A 24866-nucleotide genomic window follows, 5' to 3' on the forward strand; every position below is an offset into this window, starting at 1 on the left:
AACGGAGGCGCTTATGTAGAAAGATGGATCAGCAGTTTATCCACGTTTGGTATTTGGAGTAGAAAAAGGCATATAATCAAGCATATGTGATGACGGCAAGTGGGACTCTAATTCAGGCTGATTTGTCAGACAGAATAGGAGCCACATTGTCGTGGTGGGTGAGGAATATGAGACTGCTGCTAGTGGGAAGAAGGGCATACTGTTCTGTCAATCACCAGCAGGTGAAAGCAGCAGCAAGAGGAAAAGATATGCTTTAATGACTCCTTTCTGACAGGGGAGTGTAGTGGTAAGGAGAAGTGGGCACACTGCAAACCCTATCATTTTGTGTTCTGAGTGAGACAGATGGGTAGGAATAACCTGGATGCCCTAAAAAAAGCATGGCTTATTACTGTAATCTATATATATATATATATATATATATATACATATATATATAGAGAGAGAGAGAATCAGGTTGCTTTCAACTTTAAGAAAGGTTAGATTACCCTTGAAATCTATACCATCTATTTCTGTTTTATTTTGTATTCATTATTGATGGTTGCATTTGGCCTTTTGTTAAAATGTGTGAATGCTGTATAATTAAAAGGCACCAGTTTACATTTGAAGGATATTGACTTAGTCATTCAATCCACTCCTTCAGAACGGCATCAGAGCTAATGGAACTGTCACAGCACAATAGGACTAATCTCATAAACTGAATGTATTGGACCAAATGCTAAAATGTAGGGAGAAAATGCTTTTAATGGAAATTTAAAATAGGAGCATTGAATAGTAAGTGATTGATACCCATTGATAGCATTAAACTTGATCCCATGCTCCCTTACTAAAATTGAGTTATTGATTAGCTGGGATCCAAACAAAGAGAAAACTCAAACATATATTTGGAACTTGTAGGCATTTGTTCCTATGAAGTTATATCTTTGATAAACTAATGAATGGTTAATGGAAAACAGACTGACAGACAGACTGTACTTATCATTTCTCTAGTCTTCTGACCACAAAAAAGTGCTTTTACACTACATGTAACATTCACCTATTCACAAATATACATAGACTAACACATCAGTAGATGCTATGTAAAGTGTCCATCGGTATTAACCTTTCACAGCCATAAGCATTCACACGCTGATGGCTATGCCGCTCAGGAGCAGTCAACCTTCTGACTGAAAGACGACCGACGGAGCCACAGCCACCAAATACTGACCAATAGTAGAGACCCTAGGGACCAGTATTAGCATGTCTATTAAAGTCTGATTACTGCTGGCCATTAAACAGCAAAATAATAGAACAGGGTTCAGTCTTTTCGTCAATAACTAACTTTTTAAAAGTGGACTGCATGTTTGCTTGTATAGGAAATATGATCAACTTCAGCTAATTGCTGAATAATTTGGAGGGTCAGGAGCTGACCATATGTTGTGGCAGCTGAAGCCATAACATTTAGCCTTTAGACTGTAAAGTTATCAGTTCAAATTTGGTCTCTTAGTAGAAATACTAAATGAGAGTTGCTGATGGACCTTTTAGCAAAGCATATAACCCCAGGGCTGTTCAGTGAAGTTACAAAGGTGCCAACTGTAAAAGTAATGAATAGCTCCCTGGTGGGGGAGCGGATGCCTCTGTTCCCCACTGCTGAAAATGAGAGCTGAATTCTAATTCAACCTTGGCAGATAAAACCATTTGAGTAGTATTAAAAATGGTGTAATGCTTCTGGAGGGAGGAGAACTGTGTATTTACCTCGACACTCTTTACATCTTTCAACCCCTCTCTAGTTGATATAGATCATGGAGATACTAAAAAGAAGTATGAAATATCTACTCCTTAGACTTGCCTTGCAAATAAACATTGGGTTTATTATGTTCTTAGGAATAACTGAAATTCTACAATAACTAGAACCATGAAATGGACTTCTTTTTAAACAGTTCATGTCAGCTCTTTATGATGTCAGCTGTTCATTATTCAACACCAGGATACGTTAAAACATTAACTTATCCTGCACACTAAACAGAGTCAAACAGTGTTAACACACTGTAGCTTTCACACTTTCATTTATACCTTTTTTTTATTTGATAATATGCCTCCCCTCTTGTGAAGTCAGGGCTTTGCACATTATGAACGTATTATTGCTGCTTTTTTCACCTACTATTTAATTGGAGCTCTTATGTATGGCTTTAATAACAGAAACTGCAGGTTTGATGTCACCCATTGGTTTGTAAACCGCCTTAGTAGTGACATGACAACCACTGGTAGCCAGGCATTCTTTGTATTTCTCAATTTGGGACCATATTTTGAGAAAAAATATCATTTTATGGTGTTGTACAAGATTTCAAACTAATGACTGAGACAACAAACTCATTAGGAAAGTGTTTACTGAGTTAATGTATGAATTTAGAAGTAGGTTTTAGTTTACTGTCTTACTGTACTCCCCCTACTGGCCATTAGTAGGAATGCTTGACTGAGAGGCACTTCTGCATTAGCTTCACTTTTACAAGTCTTTGTTCACTTCTTATATTCAGCTGATGGTTTAAGGACTTTGTTTTTGTGGATTTATAAGATGATCCTTTGATGACACATGTGCACAGGTGGATTTTGTTGCTACCTGTAAATATTATGCTTCAAAGAACAATGTTTTGGTCTTTTAGAATTGAAAGGTTTCAGAAACCCTATTTGGCACCTTGGGGTGTATTAGAAATAAGACTTTCCACATAAAGACTTGGAAGGCTAGGTACAAGGAAATGTGATATCCTGCTTTTCAAATATGTATAATTAAATGCAAAAGCAAAAAGAAACACACATATGACACAGAATTACTTTTCATTGTAACTGTGCTTATGCTGCAGGGATTTAGATGTATTTTTATACATTTATTTTATAGACTAACCAGATGAGTGCTCTTATTTATTTATCATTTTATATGACTATGTTAGATGAAGAATTGAGACAATGTTGCCCCTGTTCTTATTTATATTTACTATATATATATATATATATACACACACTGTATATAAAATATTTCTCATCTATTATACATATTTTTCTTTCAGTTTGCTTTTCTTGTATTCAGTGAGATGCGTGCATGCACTTCAAATTATTTTAACAGTGCCCAGTTCTGGCATCACATTGTATCATATTATTGACAAAACAGCTGGAGTTCACCCAGACATTCGGTTAATGTGAAAGTGTTGTCTCTCACCTTGACAGCTTGGCTTGGCTCTATCCCACTCTGGCCTCTTGCTGTTGCCCATGACACATGTCAGAGTAGAGTAGCCCTGCAGCAGGTAGCCAGCCTCACAATGAAATGTCACCATAGAACCCAGCTTGTAGTCAGTACCCATTCTGGTGCCATTCATCATATTCCCTGGATCAAAACATGCCTCCCGCAGTTTTGCTGCCAGTCAAAAAACAAAGGTTTTAGAACAGTGACTGTCCAAAGTGAGAGGCATTTCTAATCAAGCAGAGACATATTCAAACAGTTACACAGGCTGCAAGGCTGAATAGAATTTAACAAAACTCCTTTTAAAAAGCTAGATTGAAAACAAAGTGGAAATGGATGAGGATGAATAAAAGGCTATACACATAAGCTGGCATCAAGAAAACAGTTTGTGTGTAGGCTCCAGCAGCAAACTTTAAAAATGTTTTCTTCCTAATACATTTATATCTAATCCTGCTACAACAAAAAAAACATACTGCGTGAACATGCATATAGAGGCCTCCCTGCAAAGGCCTTCAGAGTACCTTTGTATTCCAAATGAAAGCCGGTGTAGCTCACAGACCCATCACTGCGAAATGCCAGGTACATGAAGTTGGAAGTGCTCTCAATCTTCTCAGGAAGTTTACTGTCCTGGAAACTGCCAATCAGGTGAGACGTGCTGTCTGACCCATCGTAGATGTACAAGAAATCGTAGTTGGGCTCAATACTGAAGCTGTGACAAGTAAAAGAAACAGACAAATAGGAGATAAAACAGTATTATGATGCCAAGTCTGAACCACCAGATTGTACAGATTGTATGAGATTTTGAATGCATTAGGGTTTCAAAATGAGAGTGTACCGCAGTGCTAGAAGTGAGTCATGCCAGGCGATTTGTTTTGCATCTCCAGACAAAGAGATAAAAAAAGATATCTCCCCCAAGAGGTGAGAAGAGATTAAATTGTTGTGACACTACGCTGGCACAAAATCTTCCCAGACGGCAATGGCAATGCAGTGTGAAAAGATCGTTTCATATTGTAGTGCTGTATATCAAATCACATGCCGCAGTGAGAGAGAGAGCAACTTTGTTTTCAAAATAATGAGCGCGGTTTATGACAAAAATGTAAATAACTTGGAGATAATTGCATTTGAGTTGGATCAAGGCAACTCCAATTTTAAATCATAACTCCATCCTTTCATTTGGTATCCCCGGGAGACAAAGCCACATTGTGCTAACTCTATTACATGTTTGTTTTGAAGGACAAAGTTGAAACAGAAACATGGTGAATTTCTCTTCACACCTCGAGGAGAGGTAATGTGGGTGGGAATGCAAAAAGACCACTGCTCTTTTCAACCCCTTCATGAAATAACTAAAAAAATTTAACTCAACAGTCAAGAGCAGCTCTACCCATGAAAAGTGCCCTGAGGCATATCTGTGAGTTTCCTTTTCCAGGATTGCTGCAACATGCTAAGACTGCAATTAGTAATGTAAAGCTTACAGCATGAGTATCGCTCAACCTTAAAATGAATTGAAATCATATCCAAGTTCTGCCTGCAATATACCGGAACTGCTTACATCTAGAAATCTTGTTTCACAACATTTCAGCTAAGTGGCAGAAATACCTGCCTTCTGGCTGTTTAAAGAGGGACTGCTGCTTCCCCCTATCTCCCAACACACCTGGACTCAAACTCAGGCCCTGTGCTTAGCACACATGGCCAACTTTGGTCAATACTATGATGTTACAGCTGGTTCCACTGCAGAAAGCAAGCAATTCCACATCAGAACTTAAGCCGATGTGCATCCACTAAAGACTGACTCCACTCTGTTTCAGCTATGTTACAAACACTACAGGTGAAGGGAAACCTTTCATGTACTAAAATTACAAAACAACTGTTTTCTCTTTTTCTCCAGAATCATTTACAAGAACCACTGTTTATATGTTCAAGAAACAATCAGGTTATGATTTTTGTAACAATTGTTAGAAACAACTTTTTTGATAAACTGTTAAAAAAGTATCAAACCGTTGTTCTTTCAAATGTATATTATGCAACTGTGACTAAACAAGCCAGTGGTTTCACATGTTATCCAACATTGAGAACAGCCAGGGTTTTCCTGTTTGATGTTTTAACTGAAACCAAATGAACAAAGTAAAATAGACACTGTTGAAGCTGAAATTACCTGATGAAAGCCAAGGAAATGACATAGTCAGAGTGGACAGCAATCAGCCAGTCACAGTCTTTGCTGTGCGGGTAGGGGTTTGGGTAGTTGGGAGAGAGGATGAATCCTGAAGATCCAGTCACATTTCCACCACATGGAGCTTGAGAGACAAAAAAGGTGGGAAACAATGTGAATAAAAAAGACGCACACAATCATGACTAAAAGAATCTTTAACTGTGCCTGACCTCCTGCAAACATTTCGGACTGAGCAGAGTTTAGTTTGAGACGGGTATGGAAAGAGCATCTGTAGGTCATTAAATATAATTGAGCCCAATTCAATGACCTTTGTGAACCTCTATCAGCAACAACCATCAAGTACTGTGGTGAAATAGTGTCAAAAAGAGGGTATTAGAAAGACTATGCTATTACTCCGCTACATAATGATCAAAAGAGCAAGCTTCTGGTCACTTGTCTTACCAAGGCATCGGATCTTGCTGCTAGATTTTTTAAATTATTTCTGGTGCAGTCGTTAAACATTGTAATTGACGCTTGACAAGTCAGCTGTGCACAGAGTGTAGTTGCTCATCTCAGGTCACAAAATACAATAACTACAGAAAACGAGCAAACACGACACTAAAAAACATGGAATACCAACATATTAAGATGATCTAAGAATCAAATTATAATAAATCTGGTAGTACATTTGTGCTCTAGGACTTACGGAAACTGAATAGCTTAAGTTTTAGTGTTTTAATGCCTCTGTATGTCAGAGGAAAATCTTTGCTCTGAAACGTATGGCTCAACAAAATACTAAGCTAGCTGTCACACACCCCACATAGAGGTGTGAGCACCACACTGATGTGTGTATTTTACTTCATTGATGTGGTGACACTTACTGTGTAAAAGGACAGCTGACATTTACTCATGCAGACTGCCTTCTGGTGTCAAAATATTATGCTGAGTCATTGTGTCATGTAAATGGATTGCAAGATCTAAAAAGCAGTTGGTAGGGACTCCAGTAAGAGTTTGTTATGTGTAATTATTTCTAATTGAATTATAAAGTAATTAGTCTTAAGCTCTAATAAGACAATGTGTTGGGAGACTGTAGTACTCATTCTTTGACTGGCTACTGAAGAAGTGGGTATATCCACACAATAGCTGGAAATGACTCAAACATTTCTAAAGAGTCTTGTTTATTCTACACATATTTTAAAACCTCAGCGTGAGAGAATTAAAGTCTCTGCTCCAGCCAGTTAATAGAAAAACTCCCCCTTCCCCTCATCCTCTCACCATTTCTCTTTCACTCTGATCTTTACACTTCCCCCCTCCTCTCCTTTATTTCAGAAACACCTCTCTGTCCCCTCCATGCATCCCCCCTTCCTTCTCTAACTCATACTATCTCCTGCTCACTCACCGATGCAGCTTGCAGGACTGGGCTGCCAGTAGTATCTATTTTCCACTTGGATGCAGGTGATTCTGCTCTCCCCCTGCAATTCATATCCCGGATCACAAGAGAAGGTCACAGAGTCGCCAGGCTCCCGACCTTCCCCATTGCGACTGCCGTTCATGGGAATACCTGGATCTCTGCAAGCTGTCGCAAGCGAACCTGAAGGGCAAGCACACGTGATTCTCACATAAACATGTGCATGCAGAGTACCAAGTATCAATAAACACAGGAGATACACAGATATACACACAGAGTTTCATATCATATGGCAGACAGCTGTTGGGCTGGAACTCCAGCTCAAATAGAGTTAGAGCAGGGAGCAGATTACAGACTGACATCAGTCAAAATCCTGCCGTGTTTTCCTAATCAGGTTTCCTAAACCGCAGCTGTGGAGCAGCCGAGAGCCAGCTGAACGATCAGCTAAAATCTGATGGATTCTTCAAATATTCCCATCTTGACAGACTCCATTGAAAGATTTAACTCAGTTAAGTTTATTGCAGAATTTTGGTGTTGGTGCTTTTTCACAAATACACCTAGCACATGTAGAACTGTTGAAAATTGTAAAATGAAAGGCAAATCCTGTAAAATAAATATAAGATGGCATACACAGCACAATATATCATTCAACATGTGGATGTGAAATAATCAATCAATACAATTTTACATCCATGAAACATAGATGGTTAACATAGCATAACTTTTGTTGGAGCATGGCTTTACATTTTCATATCATGTGCAATATTCCTTTTCCAAATGAGGGTCCACATACAATATTACTGATCCATTACACTTATTAACAACCATGTGCAATATTACTTTACATTTGCTATGTTGTGCAATAATACTTTTAATCATTATTACATACAATTACATTTAATATCACATTCCATCCTAAATCAATTATCTCTTACCGCTCTTTATAACTGCCAGTATAACTATTCCTCTCGATATAATGTCATTATCTTTCTACTCAGCTTTCTTTTGTTACGTATTTTACTTCCTGTTCTATTTGCGGTACTATTTTGTTGCATCACTACATTGTGATCATACACTTTGTTGCTTTGTGTTGCTCATACTTTTTCCTGGAATTTTTTAGCAACTTGGCACTCAGATTTACTTCATATTATAAAGTTTTAAAATCAAAATGAAACACATACAGCTTCAAACCTGGCATATACTTTAATCCTCCAAATACATTTATAAGCCTTAGTTCTATGCACAAGACTGTACCGTTCATCGAAGGAGATTTGCAAAAGTTCACTTAACACATCCAGCCTTTTGGTTCAGAAAACCACTAGCCTTAGGCAAACTGCATATATTACTATACAGTTTCCAAGTGGATTCCAACATCAAAACAGTGTGGTGAATTCAGATAATTGATTTTTACATTATGCTGCCATGCCAGTGTACTTGAAGGAAAATGAAAACATCTACAAATTCATCATAAATGGCATGCATGAGGTGTTATGGAACTGCTATACTCATGTGTTTGGGTTTTTGAAACTACTCATCAGCAGAACATGTCGACTGCATTAATATTAAAGCAGCAAACCTTGCACAAGAGACTGATGGAAGCCAACTGTGTAATACCTGGGAGTTTTACCACTCATCGACACATGGGTGACTATATAAAACACAAAGATTGTCATGGCATGAGGAAATGTATAAATTACAAGCTGCACTTTAATTAAGTTCAGTGACTTGATATCAATCAGGGTTTTAACCAAGTCCTTTCTTACTCAGCAGTAAAAACACTGAAGTGTGCTGTCACCTCTTAGGAAGGTCTAATAGCATTTAATCTAAACAGCAGTTTACAAAAATCCCTTCAGATAAGTACACATGATTAGAAAACCTGGACCTTTACATTCATATAAGTTGAGTTTAATGCCTGATGTTTTTCAACACCGCTCCCTCTGTAACAGAGAATACAAATGTGCATACAGGACACAGAATACTTAGAAAGACATACTCACTCGAGAAGTCAATGGCAAAGCCAGACTTGGTGATATAAAAGTCAGTCTCAAACTGAATGGTTACAGTGTTGAGAGTGGAGTGGATCCCCTCGGGCAGCAGAGAGCCGCTCACCTCCCTCAGAGACATCTCGTTCTCAGGAGGCCCGTCCCACACCTTCAAGATGTCGTGGGAAGCCTCTGTGTCAAATGCTAGAAACTGAAGACTGGAAGAGGTGAACACATAATTGTTACTTTGGCCTGGTTTGGCTTTAGTTTAATTGAGTCTATTTATTTCTTTGTATTTAAAATGAGCTTGTCTCTGTTTGAACAAAGCTCACAGATGAGCTCAGCTTGTATGGTGGTTTATTCAATCATACTTGGTTGAATAAATGATGATTGAGTTCCTTTGCATCATAATTCTAACAAAAACTAATGTTCTCAGGAAGGCAAGCAAAGGATGCTGAACTTTGTCTGGATTGATCTCTCCGCTGAGCACAATTTAATCTTACACAGGGTGCTCATGCTTTTGGGCACATCAGTTCAGATTTGGTATCATTAATCATTTTTTTCCGACGCAAGAGAGACGAAAGCACGGACTTATCTACAATCTCATCATGAGATGTCCTGGAGGAGCTCTTCTGACAAAGAACGTGTGGCTGACTTTATGAAATCATACCATGTTTACTTCTACCTCTAAGCCCAAACGGGTTTCATTTCATAGCAATACTGGGCGCTCACAACCGCAAAAAAAAAAAAAAAGCCTTCATGTCCCAAGAAAATTCCCCTAGGTGCTGTCACATGTCTACAGAGTCCCTGTCCCAATCATTGTAAAAGAAGCTGCTGCTGTGGGCTGTTTCTCTTGATGACATAGTTAAGATTTTAAACATGAACTCCTCTACAGCTTTGAGATTTACAGCGTCGCTGTAAAATATTTTTTGGATGTTTTGATCGTTAGGATTTTAGTCAGGTCAACTAAGCATGACCTCATGTCATTTCAGAAGTATTTAAAATCAGATCCATGCAGCTTAAGGCAGATTCATTGTGTATAAACTGTATTTTTAGGATGGCACCAATCACATGCCCCGTAGTTTAATCACATCAATCATCCAAGTGTCCAACCTTGCTTTTGTTAATATGAATGTATTCATTACATACTAGTTACTAAGCCTTGTAATTTAAGACCCAGCAATAGGTATTACTCTCTTTCACCCACTTCTATCGTGAGTAATGATGCTCAGTACAATTTGCATGCTTTGATAAATCATTGCAAATCCTAATTTAAATGTTTTAAAAAAAGTTATAAATCCCAATGATAATTGAAACTTGTGTTACCTGACAATGTTGCCAGAGTTCACCTCGATGGTCCAGGTGCATCTCAGGTTGTTGTCGTAGGGGAAGGGGTACCCAGGAGAGAGGATACGCCCTGTAGACTCCCCCTTAAAACTGCCCCCACACTCAGCTGCATGCACACAAACAGAAGAACATGAAATACATGAAAACTTCTAAAAAAGAAATCTCACTTAAGAGGAAATATAGACACAAGCACACACAAGCAAACATTCATAGAGTATGGTAAAAGAGGGGGGGGGGGGGGGGGCGGGGGAAGCTGTCAGAGCCCAAGTTCAGTGTGGCTACAATGAGGACTAATGAGCAACAGTGTGAGCTCGGCTGAAAATGAACAATTTCCCTTTTTTTTTTTTACAGATAATGGGACTGCAACAAGGACTTCCTGCCTGAGCAGAGATACTCACGGATGCAAAACTTGTTTTGACTGTAAGTATGCCTCCTAATGATGTCATTAATTAACTTTTAAAAAAAGATTGTGTCCTGAGAATAAATAGACTGAGCTTTGCTCTGCAGGGAGGACACTGCAACAAATGTTAATGCCTGAAGGAATATCTCATCATCCAATCTATGTTGTCTCTCTCCTGGTTATCCTCCTGCTATCTGTATTACAGAACAAACAACACTTAATTAATAGGAAAATTGCATTAGACTGCCACAGTGGTAGGCTATTATCAGTATAATAACACTGGGCAAATGTAAAAGTCCTTGACAGGAGCCAGGCTGTAACTCAGTGAAATGCCTTTTAACATTCAGCTCCCAGATACTAGCTCACTATCAATACTGACCAGTTACTGATCCAGCACTGTTAAACAGCTAATCAATAGATTGATTTATCTTTTTATGTGATTGTTTCAAAAATGCCACTATACCAGAGCAAAATACATGTTTCGTTGAAAAAGGTGGCGGAACACAAAGTGAATAAGGTGCAATTCTGCCCACGTCCGGAAGTTGGAAATCATTTTTTAACCTAATCCATCACTGCTAGACATCAGGAAACAGACATTGCCTCCCAACACCTTCCAGACTGTAGCAGCGTGCAGGTAATAGCTTTATCATTTCACAGTCTTTCCGCCTCAGCATGTTCTGAATATGAAAGTACAGCAAAGACTGTACATCATGCTCGTCACTCAGTCTGATTTGAACACTTGGGTAATTATGCCTTGACTTCAGAATAATGCTGATCAATGGGATAAGAAAATGAAAAATTATAGTCTGTGAATGAGGCACAGTCAGTGAAACACATGGACAGCTCCATAGTAATTAAGATTGCTTTACTACATTGTTCTTCAGGAGTCTTTACAAATAGTTCTGCATAAGAAACAGAGAGATCAATAACTCACCACATAACCTCAGAGTTGTTTATATTCTCAATAACAAGCTGTCTATTTTCTCACAACACAGTTCAATTAAGGAGAAATTATCTTGTATAAATCCTTGGGATTAACACCTAGCTGGGCATTGTTGATGCTGTGCCTGTTTGGAATATCAATGTATGCTACCAACAAAAATGAGAAAAACAGAGATGGATTTAGCTGAGACATAGAGTGTCTAGGAGCAGAACCTGAAATCAAGACACATACAGCCAACAGAAAAAGGAAGAAATAATTACCTATACATGATGGCAGATTGTTGTCCCATGCCCTTCTCTCCCCTGTCATGCACTTAAGTATGCCGCTGCCATGCAGGGTGTAACCTTGGTCACAGCCGAACGTGATGGCACTTCCAGCAAAGTGACCCTGGTCACTGACTTTAAAGCCAAACTGCGGCACCCCTGGATCATCACAATGGGACAGCTCAAAACCTGGAAGAGAAAGATTAAAAGACAAGGAGGGGAGAAGGATTATTATAACATGAAGAGCATGAACTCGTACAAACACAAAACTACTTGTCAGCATTTAAAGTTCATTGGAGAGCAGCCATTCAGTAAACCAGTTCCATATTCCCATCTATCTGCAGGGTAAAGAGGTATTGATTGAGCTTTGAGAATCATTTCCAGCAGAGCGCAGATGAGGCCCGTGTCTATAGACCCACTATATTACTTGGCAGTAAAAGATTCTTTTTGGACAGAGCGAACAATTAGATGGTCACAATTAAATTGTTAATGGAGTGTGGACATTCACAGCGATTGAAAAAAAGCTCACGCACTTGTAACACTTTGGGGCAATACTAAAGAAATAAAATAAACAAGCCGCCAACAAACAAAATGGTACCATAACTCTGAAGCTCACTATGTTTGAACCTGACCCTGACTGCTAGATGTGTTCCTCTATTTCAGGTACTAAATGTAAGTGTTCTGCTATGCAGCAACAGTGGCCACGCATAAACCCTGCAGAGTTGATTTATGGTCACTTCTCCATGCCCATGCAAGATGTTATGGTAGTATTACAAGTGTCATGCCCAGTATAAATCTCCTGCAGTTACTGCTCACATTTAGAAAATTACCTCAGCACTTTTGGTAGAAGAGTCATGAAAACATTATCAGATTTCATGTTCAGATGAGATAGAACTTTCTAATGTCCCAGCTCTTTGCCCTTATGCTGTTCATACATGGGTAACGCCTTCCCAAACTGAATAAGCTATTCATTCTAGCTGAAAAGAACAAGCAAAGGATGCTCTTTAAAATGTTTAAAGGTTGCTGGCTTACATTATGCCATTTATCTTGTGCACATCCCTGGAAAAATCAGAAATTTAAACTAATTACGTGCTACTTAATTACGGGTAATTTTGTAACTGAAACGGCAGCTTGTAATTAACTCATCGTTTCTCCTGAACTAATTGTAGTTGCATTTAGATGCTGATGAATGTATTTAGCTGTAAATGAGTGCACATTTATGATTAATTTCCTTTTTTTGCAGGTCTGTCAGGATGTTAAATCAAAACAAGAGTAATGCTGAAATGCACTCTAGTGTTTAAATGTTTTTATTTGAACCTGTTGGCACATTTGGTATAACTATCACAGAGTGAAAATTGCAATTATGGGCCCCATGACCACAAGTTAGCCTGAAACTTTTTGGCTTTTGTACTTCGTGAGGTAACACAGCACTTGGCATGATGCCATTCTCACTAAGTATGCTGAATTCTAACTTGGAAAAACCCACAGCAAGATAAAAATAATTCAAAGCTCAATTGTAGGTGAAACACAAAACCACTTTAAATTGGACTGCAAAATGCAGTCTCACCAAAACATTCTCGCATCACAGTAATAAATTAGAAACAGTTAGCAACAATACACAGTCAGCAGGCCAATTAGCCAAAGCCAGAAACGAAACCCATCTATTACTGGTTCTGTTATGGAAATGACCCAAACGTTCTATATGAAAACACACTAACGCGTTCTGTATGCAAAGGCACACACTATTAACAATGCATACTCATCACTAACGCACACAGAAACACAATGATTTCAAACATTCCCATTAATGTTTCACCTGTTTAAACAAAGTACAGTAATGCAGGAATTGGCACTAATTGCAGGATTGGTAGCCAAAGGGAAAAAGGGAAAAGGATCCACAAAGAGAGATGCAAAGGAAGGGAGGAAATAGAAAATGCCATTTTTCCCGCAGGAATGGTGCAGAAACACCATGCTGTGCTTAATGGCTACCTTGGCAGTAAACGACACAGTGAAGCAGGGTGAGGGTCAATTAAAAATTTCTTTTAAATTCTGCTACTTGAAATGGCCTGGCTCCTCAAGTGAGGCAAAATTCACTCATTTGGAAAAGCTTTAGGGCCCTCCTCCTCCAGGGAAATGAAATGTGACTTACTGTGGTATATGAGCCGGAACCCTGCTGCCGTTGCCTCCTGGTCAGAGTAAAATTCAAGCCAGAGATAGTTGGAGGTGCTGGTAAGGGACAGACCTTGCATCAACGTGCCTGTGAATGTGCCAAGGAGTTGGGCTGCTCCGTCTTTGCCATCATACACCTAACCAGAGACAGAGAAGAACATGATGGAGAGCTTTCCTGCGAGTACCCTCAATAAAGAACGATAATATGAAGAATTAAATATTAATGCATAAGAAAGAGGGCCACAATTAGATGGAGCAATTAGTCCTGTATATCCTCGGTTTAATATGGCATGTCTATTGCAAAGCCAATGTCCTAAATAGGCTGTGAAAATGAGATTGCAGTGACCATAATTCTCCCCATTGATTTGATCTTGTGCAGCTGTAGAGCTAAATTAACAAGGCAGATTTATGTTAACCCCCCCCCCCAAAAAAAAAAAAATTAAAGTAGTCGAATCTAAAAATAGATTAATATTGTATTTCTAAGACTGAGGTACATTGTTTTCTCTTTTGTTCATAAAAAATAAACACAATTTAAAACATTCAACATAGTTAACCTTTTTTTGCTTCATCCCGTATATCTTTTGATCAACACCCCTTTTTCATATTATCTGTCGAAAAAGCTCCATTTCAAAAGTCCAAATTACACATTTCCAGTAGTATGCCTCATTTCCCCTGATTGACAGTGAGAAATAACAAGAAATAGTCTTCTTAATTTTGTTTTAGCCTTTTTTTAAGTCATCTCTAAGCATGTCTTTCCTCATTTCAGATGTTCACAAAATGACTAAGTCCAAGAGATTACCGTCTGCACAGCTCCATTAGTAGAAACACAGATAGAAGGCTATAGTGTTTTGTTAATTGAAGCATTAGACAAGACATCTGCATCCCAAAAAGAGTGCTTTCCAGCTGTGAAGAGGCGACTACATAGTCATTTGCATCCAATCTGTGGTGCTTACAAAAAGTGTGAAAATGCCCTTGAGCAAATAAATGTATCCCTTCCTTCCCAAAGGGATGATGATGCTGCTGCTGTTTGACCTTTGCTCCAGCTTTCAAGGCAAAACACTCTGCATTCTGCCTGGTGCTTCATCATAATCCCCTGTCAAGTAACCCATGTTGTACATAATAAAAGGCACGAGGACCTGCCTCATTTACTTAAACATTCATTAAATAATGACACAAATTGCATGACTTATCTCTTAGCTAAAGAACTGTGTTTATTTGTTGATTATCTGTTTTGTGTCAACAAAGAGGACGACGGCTTTGTGTCTTTACCTTGAGGACGTCACCTTGTGCAAGTTGAAATGTGCTGGCAGTGATGTTGATGCCTTTCCCTGTTTGGACCTGTATGCTGTACACACATTCATGGCTGTTGTCATAGCTCATTGGATAGTTTGGTGACAAAAGAACTCCCTCATTGTTGGAGACTGTTGATCCACACTCAGCTGAAAGAAGAAAAGAAACACACAAAGAACACAATCAGTTACACAAAATGAACTGCAAAGACAGACTCTCCAAGGTTTGAATCAGACTCTAAAATGACTGTTCATTGTATAACCTTAGCATTTTACTGAAGAGATAAAGTTAGATGGATTAGTTGGATGATAAATATGGCTGATCCATCCATGTGTCCATCTCTTTTATTCGTTAACTATTAGCTGTAATCATTATCATCTGGCAGTGACACATTGTGAATCACTGGAAAGATTCTTAAAGTTTTGGTGAAAATACATTACAGCCTTCAGTTCTGAGATTTGCCCAACTGGCTTCTCCGCACCATGCCAGCACTAAACCAAAGAGGATAGCATTTTAAAATGAACTCTTTAAATCATTAAGTGAAGAGAAAACATCTGAATGGGAGCGGGAGCCATACTTGCTATGCATCTTCTGCGTGGTTGATTTATCCCAAGTACCACGTGAGGCAACTTTTTAATTTATTTGCTATCCTTAGAAACAGGAGCAAACCTTCTTTAAAACTCATTACTATTTAATGGATGTCACTTAAAGGCATATATACATGTTTTTGCTATTTGTTTCCCAGAATTTTTATCATGTAAAATTGATGTCATCACAGCAGTTCTTCACTAAAAGAGTGAACTCTTGTTACAGAGGCTGGGTTGTGCAGAAACATGGAAAGCACTTCTTCATCTCAGGTCAAATGATTCCAGGCCCATGACCCAGACGGCGAGGAGGTGAATTGAAGCCTGCAGAATGTAGCCTATATTGATGTTTCTTATACATTTTATTTCACTAAACATCAAACTTTAATGACAGATCCACGTCATATAATCATTAAAACCAGCCATTGTTTTATGTGCGCATGCAGGGACCCGTTTTCAATAAGTAATGTTCGATATGATATAATATAGAGGACCGGACTGTGCACTAATTTAATCACTGATGTAGAAATCAGAACTAACACAAAAGCCATAGCGCCACAAGTTTTCATTAATATCTTTCAATATCGTGCATTTATCATCAAGTGTGATTTTTTGTTTTAATACAGATGACTGAGCTGCAAGACGCAAAAAGCGCACAGAGACATGGCGTGGCTTCACACATTTCGCCCTTCTCGTTACTCTGCACATCTTCATCACCTGCATGTATTTATTTAGTAAATAATTCAAGTGTTGACATTAAGTCGGGGCATCTCTAACATGTTAGGCCTATCCTTATAATGAATCACAGAGCAGACGCAGTTGCCCATGAAAAAATGTGGCCAACAATCAAAAGTCGTTGTTCATTGCTCAAACCTTTGATTAATAATATCAGAGAGTGAGGGAGACTGCTGACTGATGTGTCCTCTCACTATCTGAAGAAATCAGTGTGGGTCCCTTAAACATTTAAACATTGCGGATACACTCGTGCGTAATGATGAACGGCGTATGTTTTGGCACTAGAGGAGAGCTGCTGTATGCAGCAGCAACATGGTGTCAATCTCTGATTTTTGTCAAATTTGTGATCCTCCTGCTGCAGTAAACTACCGATATGTCCATTTTATCCTTCACTTCATTCACACGCTCCTCCAATTCTGGGTCAGAAAGTTTTGTTTTTTCATCTAAACTTCCGTTTTTTGATGCGATCCAGCGCTGGAAACCTTTGATCTGCCCCCTCGTTTGTTTGCATTTTCATTCACGAGCTGCTTTGCATTGAGCGTTTATGATTGAATGTGGGCGTGTAGAGGGCAGATCATGGGACTTAACTGCGCATTTCCAGGTGGATCGTGATTTATAAAGGGAACATTGCATGCAGGTGTCTGTACGAACAGTTTTATCAATCTGAATTATTTTGTGCGCACGCCATTTCCGGGTTTTTGGAGCATATACATTTTTAGTTTGGATTCTACGCACTTATAAATGAGACTCCTGGTCTCTGGGGTCAGTCTTTGAAACGTGTAAGTCATATTCTGTAATAGAAGTTACATTTTTCTCAGACCTGCCCTTTGTATGCCTTTCAGTGTTAGAAAGGGTCTTCCAGGATAGTTAGAAGCTTAGCTCATCTCACGTCAAAGCTTTTAATTGTAGTCTAATTTAGTACATCATATTCCCCTGAGATGTTAAATTTGTGCAAGAAACATTTCAATCCTGACATTGCTAACAGAGGAAATCCTGCAGTACACATCCACAAACAGAAAGGAAAATGGAATAAAAGCAGCTGACCACGTACCCACACACCTTGGCAGAGGGGCACTCCACATGCGGCGGCCACCTCCCAAGCACACTATATCCCTTGCCCCCTGTAGACGATAGCCGGTGTTGCAGAAGAATGCCAGTGAGTCACCGATGCCAAACTTGGAGCCAGTGTGCCAGCCGAACCGAGGCGACCCAGGATTCTGACAGGGTTCAAGATTGTACTCTGGGAACAAGATAGGTTATGAAATAGTAAGTTGCAATTAAATAAAAATGCTCTTTTAGCCATTACCTAACTATTACCTTTTTAAATGTAGTCTATCATCATCTGGCACAAATATGAAAGATTAAAACCATGAGAAAAATCAGTCTGTTCTCTGTTCTCTGCAGAGAAACTTAAAGTGCACGTTCAGCCAAAGAAAGCCAAATCCTACATGGGGCGATGAACATCTTTGCTCAAGAACACTCCATCAGGTTAGGATAAATGCCAAAAGTTTGAAGCCATGGTTGTCTGGATGAAGGATGGGCTCCCTAAAATCTGAAAAAGTTTTAATCATGGGCCTGTTGGTGGCCTTATCACTTGAGATGAAGTTGCAACACAAGGCTGCCTGATAAGAAAAAAAACTCCTTGCAACATTCGTCTCGCGCTCTGTATTTGCCAGAATGCAGAAATATTATAAATATAACAGCAGAGCAGTGCCCTACTGTACGATGTGGCCTAACAGCATTGGTGAGATTCCATCAAAGGACATGAAAGGTTAGAAAATTAATTCTTATCAGGAAATCTATAGATGCTAATTACAGAGTTTGCAAAGACACACACATACACTCGCTAACGAAATGTTTGAATATTCATGACTGCATAAGTTATGCTTCACGTCAGTGAACAGCAGGCAAACATTTAGCCAGAAAGCTCATGAAGCAGACCTTCTCATTCTCCACTTTTCCTGCTTTACCTTATCTGACTCTCTCGCTCTCTCTCCGCCCTCTCCATCAACCCCACTCACTCATTATCACCATCTGTCTCATCTCTCTCTCTCTCTCTCATCTCCCATCCTAAGCCTCCATCACCACCTCTCACTCTCTATTTCTCCAGTCCTTGGTCCCTGCATGGGGGGCCCATTATTTCCATACACTGCTCTTCCCCCTGTGTCTCTGCAGTCTTGAGGATACTGACCCACATGGGACGCTTTGATGATCATTCACATCACGGTCGAACACCCGCTACCTGCGTGACCTCCTTGTCTCTTAATTATCCTTCTCTGATCCGCACAGCCTGAGACATGGGCCACCTTAAGCCTCCTCCCATTCTGAGCATCAAATCACTTCTCACATGTTTCTTTATGCACGCTTTAGAGAGGCTTAGCTCTTTTGAACTCATTATTGAAGGGTCTCTGTCTCTCTGTCTGTCACAGTGTCTCTCTTTTGCTTTCTACCCCTTCTACTTCACAACTCAATCAACCACCTACTATCTGCCTTCTACACAAAACCCATCCACTTTCCTGTTCAAAAACTCCTCTTCCCATCCTGTCCACACACCTACAGTACAAATACTCTTCCCATCCTGCCTCCTACAGATAGCTCCCGGTATGCAATCTTACCTGAGAAGGAGATATTGAATCCCTGTAGCGATATAGAGAAGTCAGAAATGAAGCGTAGCTGGGCCTTGAAGTTCCCGTACAGGCCAGCATTTACCGGGGCAGGCCTCTCTGAGCCGGTGAGTCGAGCCAGCGGCTGGGCAAAGCTGCCGTTTTCTGTTATCAGGAGGTAGTCATGGTGATCCTCGAGGTGGAAGGTGTGAAAAGTGAATTGAACACCTTAGAGGAGGAAATAAGAAAGACAGATGTTAGAAGTTTCCCTGGAAAATACAAAGAACACTGATAGAGATGTGGAAAAAGCTTTGGACAGAATATGCATTATGCATTGATTTGACAACCATGTTAACACTGACCCATAAGGTTAATAACTGGATTGGCTGTTTATTTTGTAGGACACAGACCGAGATTTTAGGCAACTCCCTCAGACTGATTATGTCTGCTTTAAATCCTAATTTCATCCTAATTTTTCCAATGTCACTGAACCAATTAAAAAGAGACTACATTTATTACAAATTTAGATCTCTGAAACCTCCTTGACACAACACATTTTCTATTCATTAAATGATAAAATGCTTTAATCTGGGCCGCAGCACTGAAATGAGCGTACAAATGTGAATCCCACTTAATTATCATATGAGAAAAAGTGAACAAGTGAGGATCCTACATTTGAAGGAACACACTAAAGATAAAGATCTGATGATGATGATGATTTACATTTTATCTCAGCAGACTGTTATTCTATTTTAAGGTTTCAAAACACGATCTAACTCTGTACACCCTGCTTCTATGTTTTTATACTGAAACTCAGACCCACTGACAACATCTTTATTCCATACATGATGGCCAGTTGGCTGCTTTTCAGTACAATAAGTGCTGCCATTTTAGTGCCATCTGTGGAATCTGCACAAATATCACTATAATATCCTCCACAATTTGTTGCTCACTTGAAAGCTAAAGTCCCAAATGGTTATACTATAAATAACAAATGAAATGATTGATTGGGCCCCTTTAAGCAGTAATTAAATTACAGAGGGTAAAGGCAAATGATCAATTAATAAAGAGCCATCCCAAGAGTGGGCTGATGGAACATCACATTTTTTAATATAGTAGATAATGAAGGCGGATAATTAAGTAGCTAAGTTACATCGCTACTATCCCCAAAGATTAATTTGTCTCGTGGTCAACAGTAACAAGATAAAAACTTACCCAAAAGATTCACAACCTGTCTTTACATTAACATTTCTGAATCAGAGCAGAGACTTTACCCGTATTTTATGTAGAACAGAGAAATATTTGATGATGCATTGGAAACGATGTAAACTAAATCTTTATGTTGGACACTTGTACAGTTTACTAAAGTATAGTTTGAGTTGACTTATTAACCCGACCCTGAAGGTACTAAAAAGAGGACTGACTTGAACTTACTAAAGAAGAAACCTTTCAGAGTTTAAACTTTCCATTGTCCGATAAAGGGAACATTGTTCTTTGAACCTAAACAACACTATGAAGATTAGTTTATACCTTTATAAAGACGTAGCTGATCAGAAAGTCTAGCCTACTGTATAAAATGTAATGTCTCTGTACAGATTTTTCCTAACATAAAAGATTAAGCTTTAATGTCTCTAAACAGACGTCTTTATGGTAGTGCAGTTTACATTCCACCATTAGACATCACTTTTCAACACCAGCTTCATTCATGCTCATCAGGTTGCTAGTTGGACTGTAAATAAAGACAATGCACCAAAAAGGAACTCCTTTATCCTTAAATGCTGGCTACACCAGAAGCCACTAAAAGTAAGCCGAGGCTTCCAGAGGCTATATTTGTGTCACACGATAGCCGATAGAAATTGGGATTCTAGGACTTCGTTTGTACTTAGATTGTGTGATTTGTTACATGTTGCCTTTTTAAATCATATTCTGTAGGCTGAACCCAAATGGTTAGAAAAGCAGCAGATTTGTAAAGGCTCTTATATTATTTAAAAAATAGTCCAACATGTCATGAGGTTATAAGTGAGATCAGTGTCGTCCTTCCCTTCACGTTAAACCTTTTATATGAGAGAACATGAGGCGCTAATTGCTCCACACTATCTGTTGATCACCTTGTTAAACTTAGTGTTGCAGTTGACTATGGTCAGTCAAATCTATCAACTTTTCATTAATTGGGTTGGTTTACTAGTTTTCAGTTTTAGGTGCTTTTGCCTTCAAAGAATGATAACAATGTACAAGAAGGTTTGTACAAAATGAACCTAATAATGTTGTCTGTGGGAATCTGCTGTGAGCTTAGTGTTCTAACAAAAACTAAATTAATATAAAGAAAAAAACTAGTGCAAAATTAGTGCAAACAATGCACTTAAATCAAGAAATGATTGACTAAGTTACATTCAGGAGGGCTTAGTGAATCTATTGATGTTGCACTGTACTGCGCTGAGAGGAATAACGAGAAACACGATGTTAAACACCTGTAACATACAGGTAAGCTCAGTTTACTTTTCAAAAGAGCAGGAATGTCTCAAAGAACTGGTTTCTGATCAGAACGCTGACTGTAAGTGCTGTGATAAGGAAGTTAAACCAATTAAATGACAAATAATATGTGAATAAAACTGAGATAGCTGTCATCTCTTACCGGGTGAACCAGAGAATGGTTTGAGCTGGTTATTAAATGTGTAAAAAAGGACCAAATGAAATATCTTTCTAACAGTGTATTAGTTATCAAAGTGAGGAATATTTTAAGCTCAGCTAAAAAATGTGAGGTAAGTGAGAAGTGCTGATAAAGAATGGCAAATGTAACTGAATTCCCAGAAAGCACAACCTCCTCTAAAAAGGGAATTCCACAGTTCATTTTTCAGAAGGTGATCTCCCTCTGAATATCATTCTGGCCAGTTGCCAAAGTTGACTAAAGTCAGTGAATTAAAATGATCTTTACTCAAGTTAAATATGCTGCACATGCTAATTTTATAATCATAAATCCCTGTAATGTTCTTGGAATCCGTGGTAAAAGGATGTCGTGTTAATTAATCGTTTATAATTTGGCAAATGTCAGGCCTGCTGAGGCTGCGACTATGGTAAGGACTATAAAAATGTGCTGTCACTAAGGTGTAGCATGTGACTGTTCAAAAACTCTCTGCTTTTTTAATGAACAGTTCCTTATCCAAAAGAGAATGTGTAATTAAGTTTGAATTGTTTGCATACTTTTGGGGTTAGGAGAGGTAGGATTATCTTTCTTACCTTTTCCATGGCTCACTTCTACCGTCCACGTACAGTTCAGCGAGTTAGGATACAGCTCTGGATAGCCAGGCGATAAGATGATTCCTGCAGGTCCCCTGATATCCCCTCCACACGATGCTGAACAGAAAGAGGAGATAATGACTGATAACTGTTGCAGAAAAAAAAGAAGATTGTAAATGAACCAATAAATCCTTCACCTGCATACAAAGGAGTTATTTAAATGAATAATGCATTCAAGACATATTACATCCTGTCCTGCTATTTTTACGAGTACCTGTAATTCTGCCAACACAAGGTTTTTTTTTCCTCTCACTTCCTTCAAACCGGTCCTACTGCCAGCACAATAAATTATTCATTATTTCAGCTATCCATCCATTTTTTCTCTTTCCTATGGTATCTAAAACGGAAAGGCACTATCAGTTCTTGTGATTTGTGATTTGAAAGCAGATTTAGCCGATATGCATGTATTCTGACATGGCCATTTTCAACATATTACGGTATGTTGGTTTATTTTGGTTGTGACAGCTCAAAAATAATCCACTAGCTAAGGTGATGGGAGTGTTGCCGCCTCAGTTCATTGAACTCTCAGCTCATTTGTGACAATTGTGATGTCCAATAAAACCTGAAAGCTGCTTATCTCATCAGAAATAGTTTAGATAAATCTCTGCACTGATTGGCTGCTGAGGACCCGGAGGTTAATGCCCGATCCGTCTGAAGGTTAACTCGTCTAATTGGATATTGTTCAAACCAGCAACCGTTTTCTCATGCTGTCATTGTGTTTCAACTAAAAGGTCATTTCCCATAAAGGGCACTCCTTTTTAAATAAAGCATTTATAAAATCTGACAAGCTTTGTTTTCTTTTACCTACTTTCCTGAAGTGTATGTTTGTGCATTTGTGTGTGTCTGTGCGTCTCTGTGTAAGTATGTCATGTGTGTTTGTGTGTGCCTGTGTTTGTGTGTGTGTTTGTGTTTGCCCTAAAAGTGACGTTCAGAATTCTCAGATGCCTTCCTCAAAATAGCGATTGCTAACAAATATTAGAAGTAGAACTTTTGTGCATGCACATATTTTCAAAGTTCTGAATGTCAGAAGATGTTTTGGAGGATCACTGGGATGCCTGAGGCTCCACAGCTGCACACACCCGCTACCCTCTTATCCTCTCTCCTTCCACCCTTGGGCCCTCCAACGAGCACAACACATCAAGGCATGGATCCTTACCCACCAACAAAATTATATTGCATATTTTATTAATGAACGGAAATTACATAAAGTCATTAAAAGTGGATGAGTATGCTCGGCAAACGATCTACTTTAGAGGCTTCATTGGCACAGAGCCAAGGCGTTTGGCACCAGTTTGGCACACACCTTGGCAAGAAGTCTCCAAGACATGACATGATTTTTCAAGCACGGACTGAAGTACAACATGACACTGTTTTACATGCACGATATGGAGCTCTCCGCTGACCATCGCGTGTGTTTTAACTCGTTTCATTCTTTGCACTGAGTGATCTGTGACTAGAACACATCATTTCTGGCTTTTACCCGGCTTCAATAATTACCACCGTTGTCCTTGAGTGTGCTTTCAGGCTGCACAAAGAGCCAAAATGTGCGAACACAGCCAAGAGATGATGCGAGTTACAAAAATCATCAGGAATCTTGCTGAACCTTTGTACTTTGAAGTTGAGTATAATCTGTCTTCAGTATTACATGATTCATAACACCCCAAGTTATTTGTTCACAAGGACAAGGTATTCTTGTTGAATAAAAAGCAAACTGACAAGCGTCTGTTTGGTTAGTCAGATCAGCTGTGGGCTACTCAGCCACATATACTAGTGTTGTTTTTACCTTTGCCAACAAGTCCGTGAATGTTTTTGTACATTTGTGTTAATGCAGCATTTGTGTAGGAAAAGATGCAACATAGGAAGCAGCCGGTGTAAGAACCTTGTTACCTTCAGAAAAATCTATTTACCGTACTTAAAGCAACAGTCTTTACCTCCTATTTGAGGCTGTTTTCTCCAAATAATTATATCCTAATGAATACATTTCAACTATTACATTTGAGTCATAACTGGGTCAATATATATCTTTTATGTGAAACTAGACATATATGTTAGAATGATTTCAGGCCAAAAGGTTGGTCTTTGTATTTACCTGTCATTTCCAAAAGGATCACATCATTTCATATGCTGTCTAACAATAATATAACCAAAGCGGTATTAAACCAGTATTAAATATTAAAGGATTAGCATTTTCTCAAAACAAAAATGTTGCATCATGCATTTCTGGGTGTGAGTGACACCTATGCTGGAACACATAGTGAAACAAATGTAACATTTATGTACTCACCATCACAGGTGGGCAGTGGGTGGCTCCAGAAATGGTTTTTCTCACAAACCAGAGGCTCCTCATGGCTCAGCCTGTAGCCCAGCTCGCACTGAAAGGACACCGTGGAGCCGATTGACAGGTCATGGCTCAACCGTGCACCATTCACTGGAATACCAGGATCCATACAGGAGTATGTGTCCAACGTGACCACTGGAGAAATGCAATTAAACG

The 24866-nt window shown here is 39.0% G+C and overlaps 1 protein-coding gene across 1 annotated transcript in view; it reads right to left on the reverse strand.

Moving 5' to 3' along the window:
• The window catches only part of LOC132984272 (CUB and sushi domain-containing protein 3-like), a 226300-nt gene that overhangs the window by 104995 nt on the left and 96439 nt on the right, over positions 1-24866 (reverse strand). The window contains exons 18-30 of the mRNA XM_061051035.1: positions 24657-24845; positions 22313-22429; positions 19091-19306; positions 17527-17715; positions 15136-15305; positions 13847-14003; positions 11695-11886; positions 10071-10197; positions 8760-8962; positions 6754-6945; positions 5361-5499; positions 3730-3917; positions 3188-3382 (exon numbers count right to left, since the gene is read on the reverse strand). Coding sequence (XP_060907018.1) covers positions 3188-3382; positions 3730-3917; positions 5361-5499; positions 6754-6945; positions 8760-8962; positions 10071-10197; positions 11695-11886; positions 13847-14003; positions 15136-15305; positions 17527-17715; positions 19091-19306; positions 22313-22429; positions 24657-24845 — 2274 coding nt within the window. The remainder of the gene's footprint in view (positions 1-3187; positions 3383-3729; positions 3918-5360; positions 5500-6753; positions 6946-8759; positions 8963-10070; positions 10198-11694; positions 11887-13846; positions 14004-15135; positions 15306-17526; positions 17716-19090; positions 19307-22312; positions 22430-24656; positions 24846-24866) is intronic.

This window comes from Labrus mixtus, chromosome 11 (assembly GCF_963584025.1).
Source record: "Labrus mixtus chromosome 11, fLabMix1.1, whole genome shotgun sequence".
Classification (NCBI taxonomy): Eukaryota; Metazoa; Chordata; class Actinopteri; order Labriformes; family Labridae; genus Labrus; species Labrus mixtus.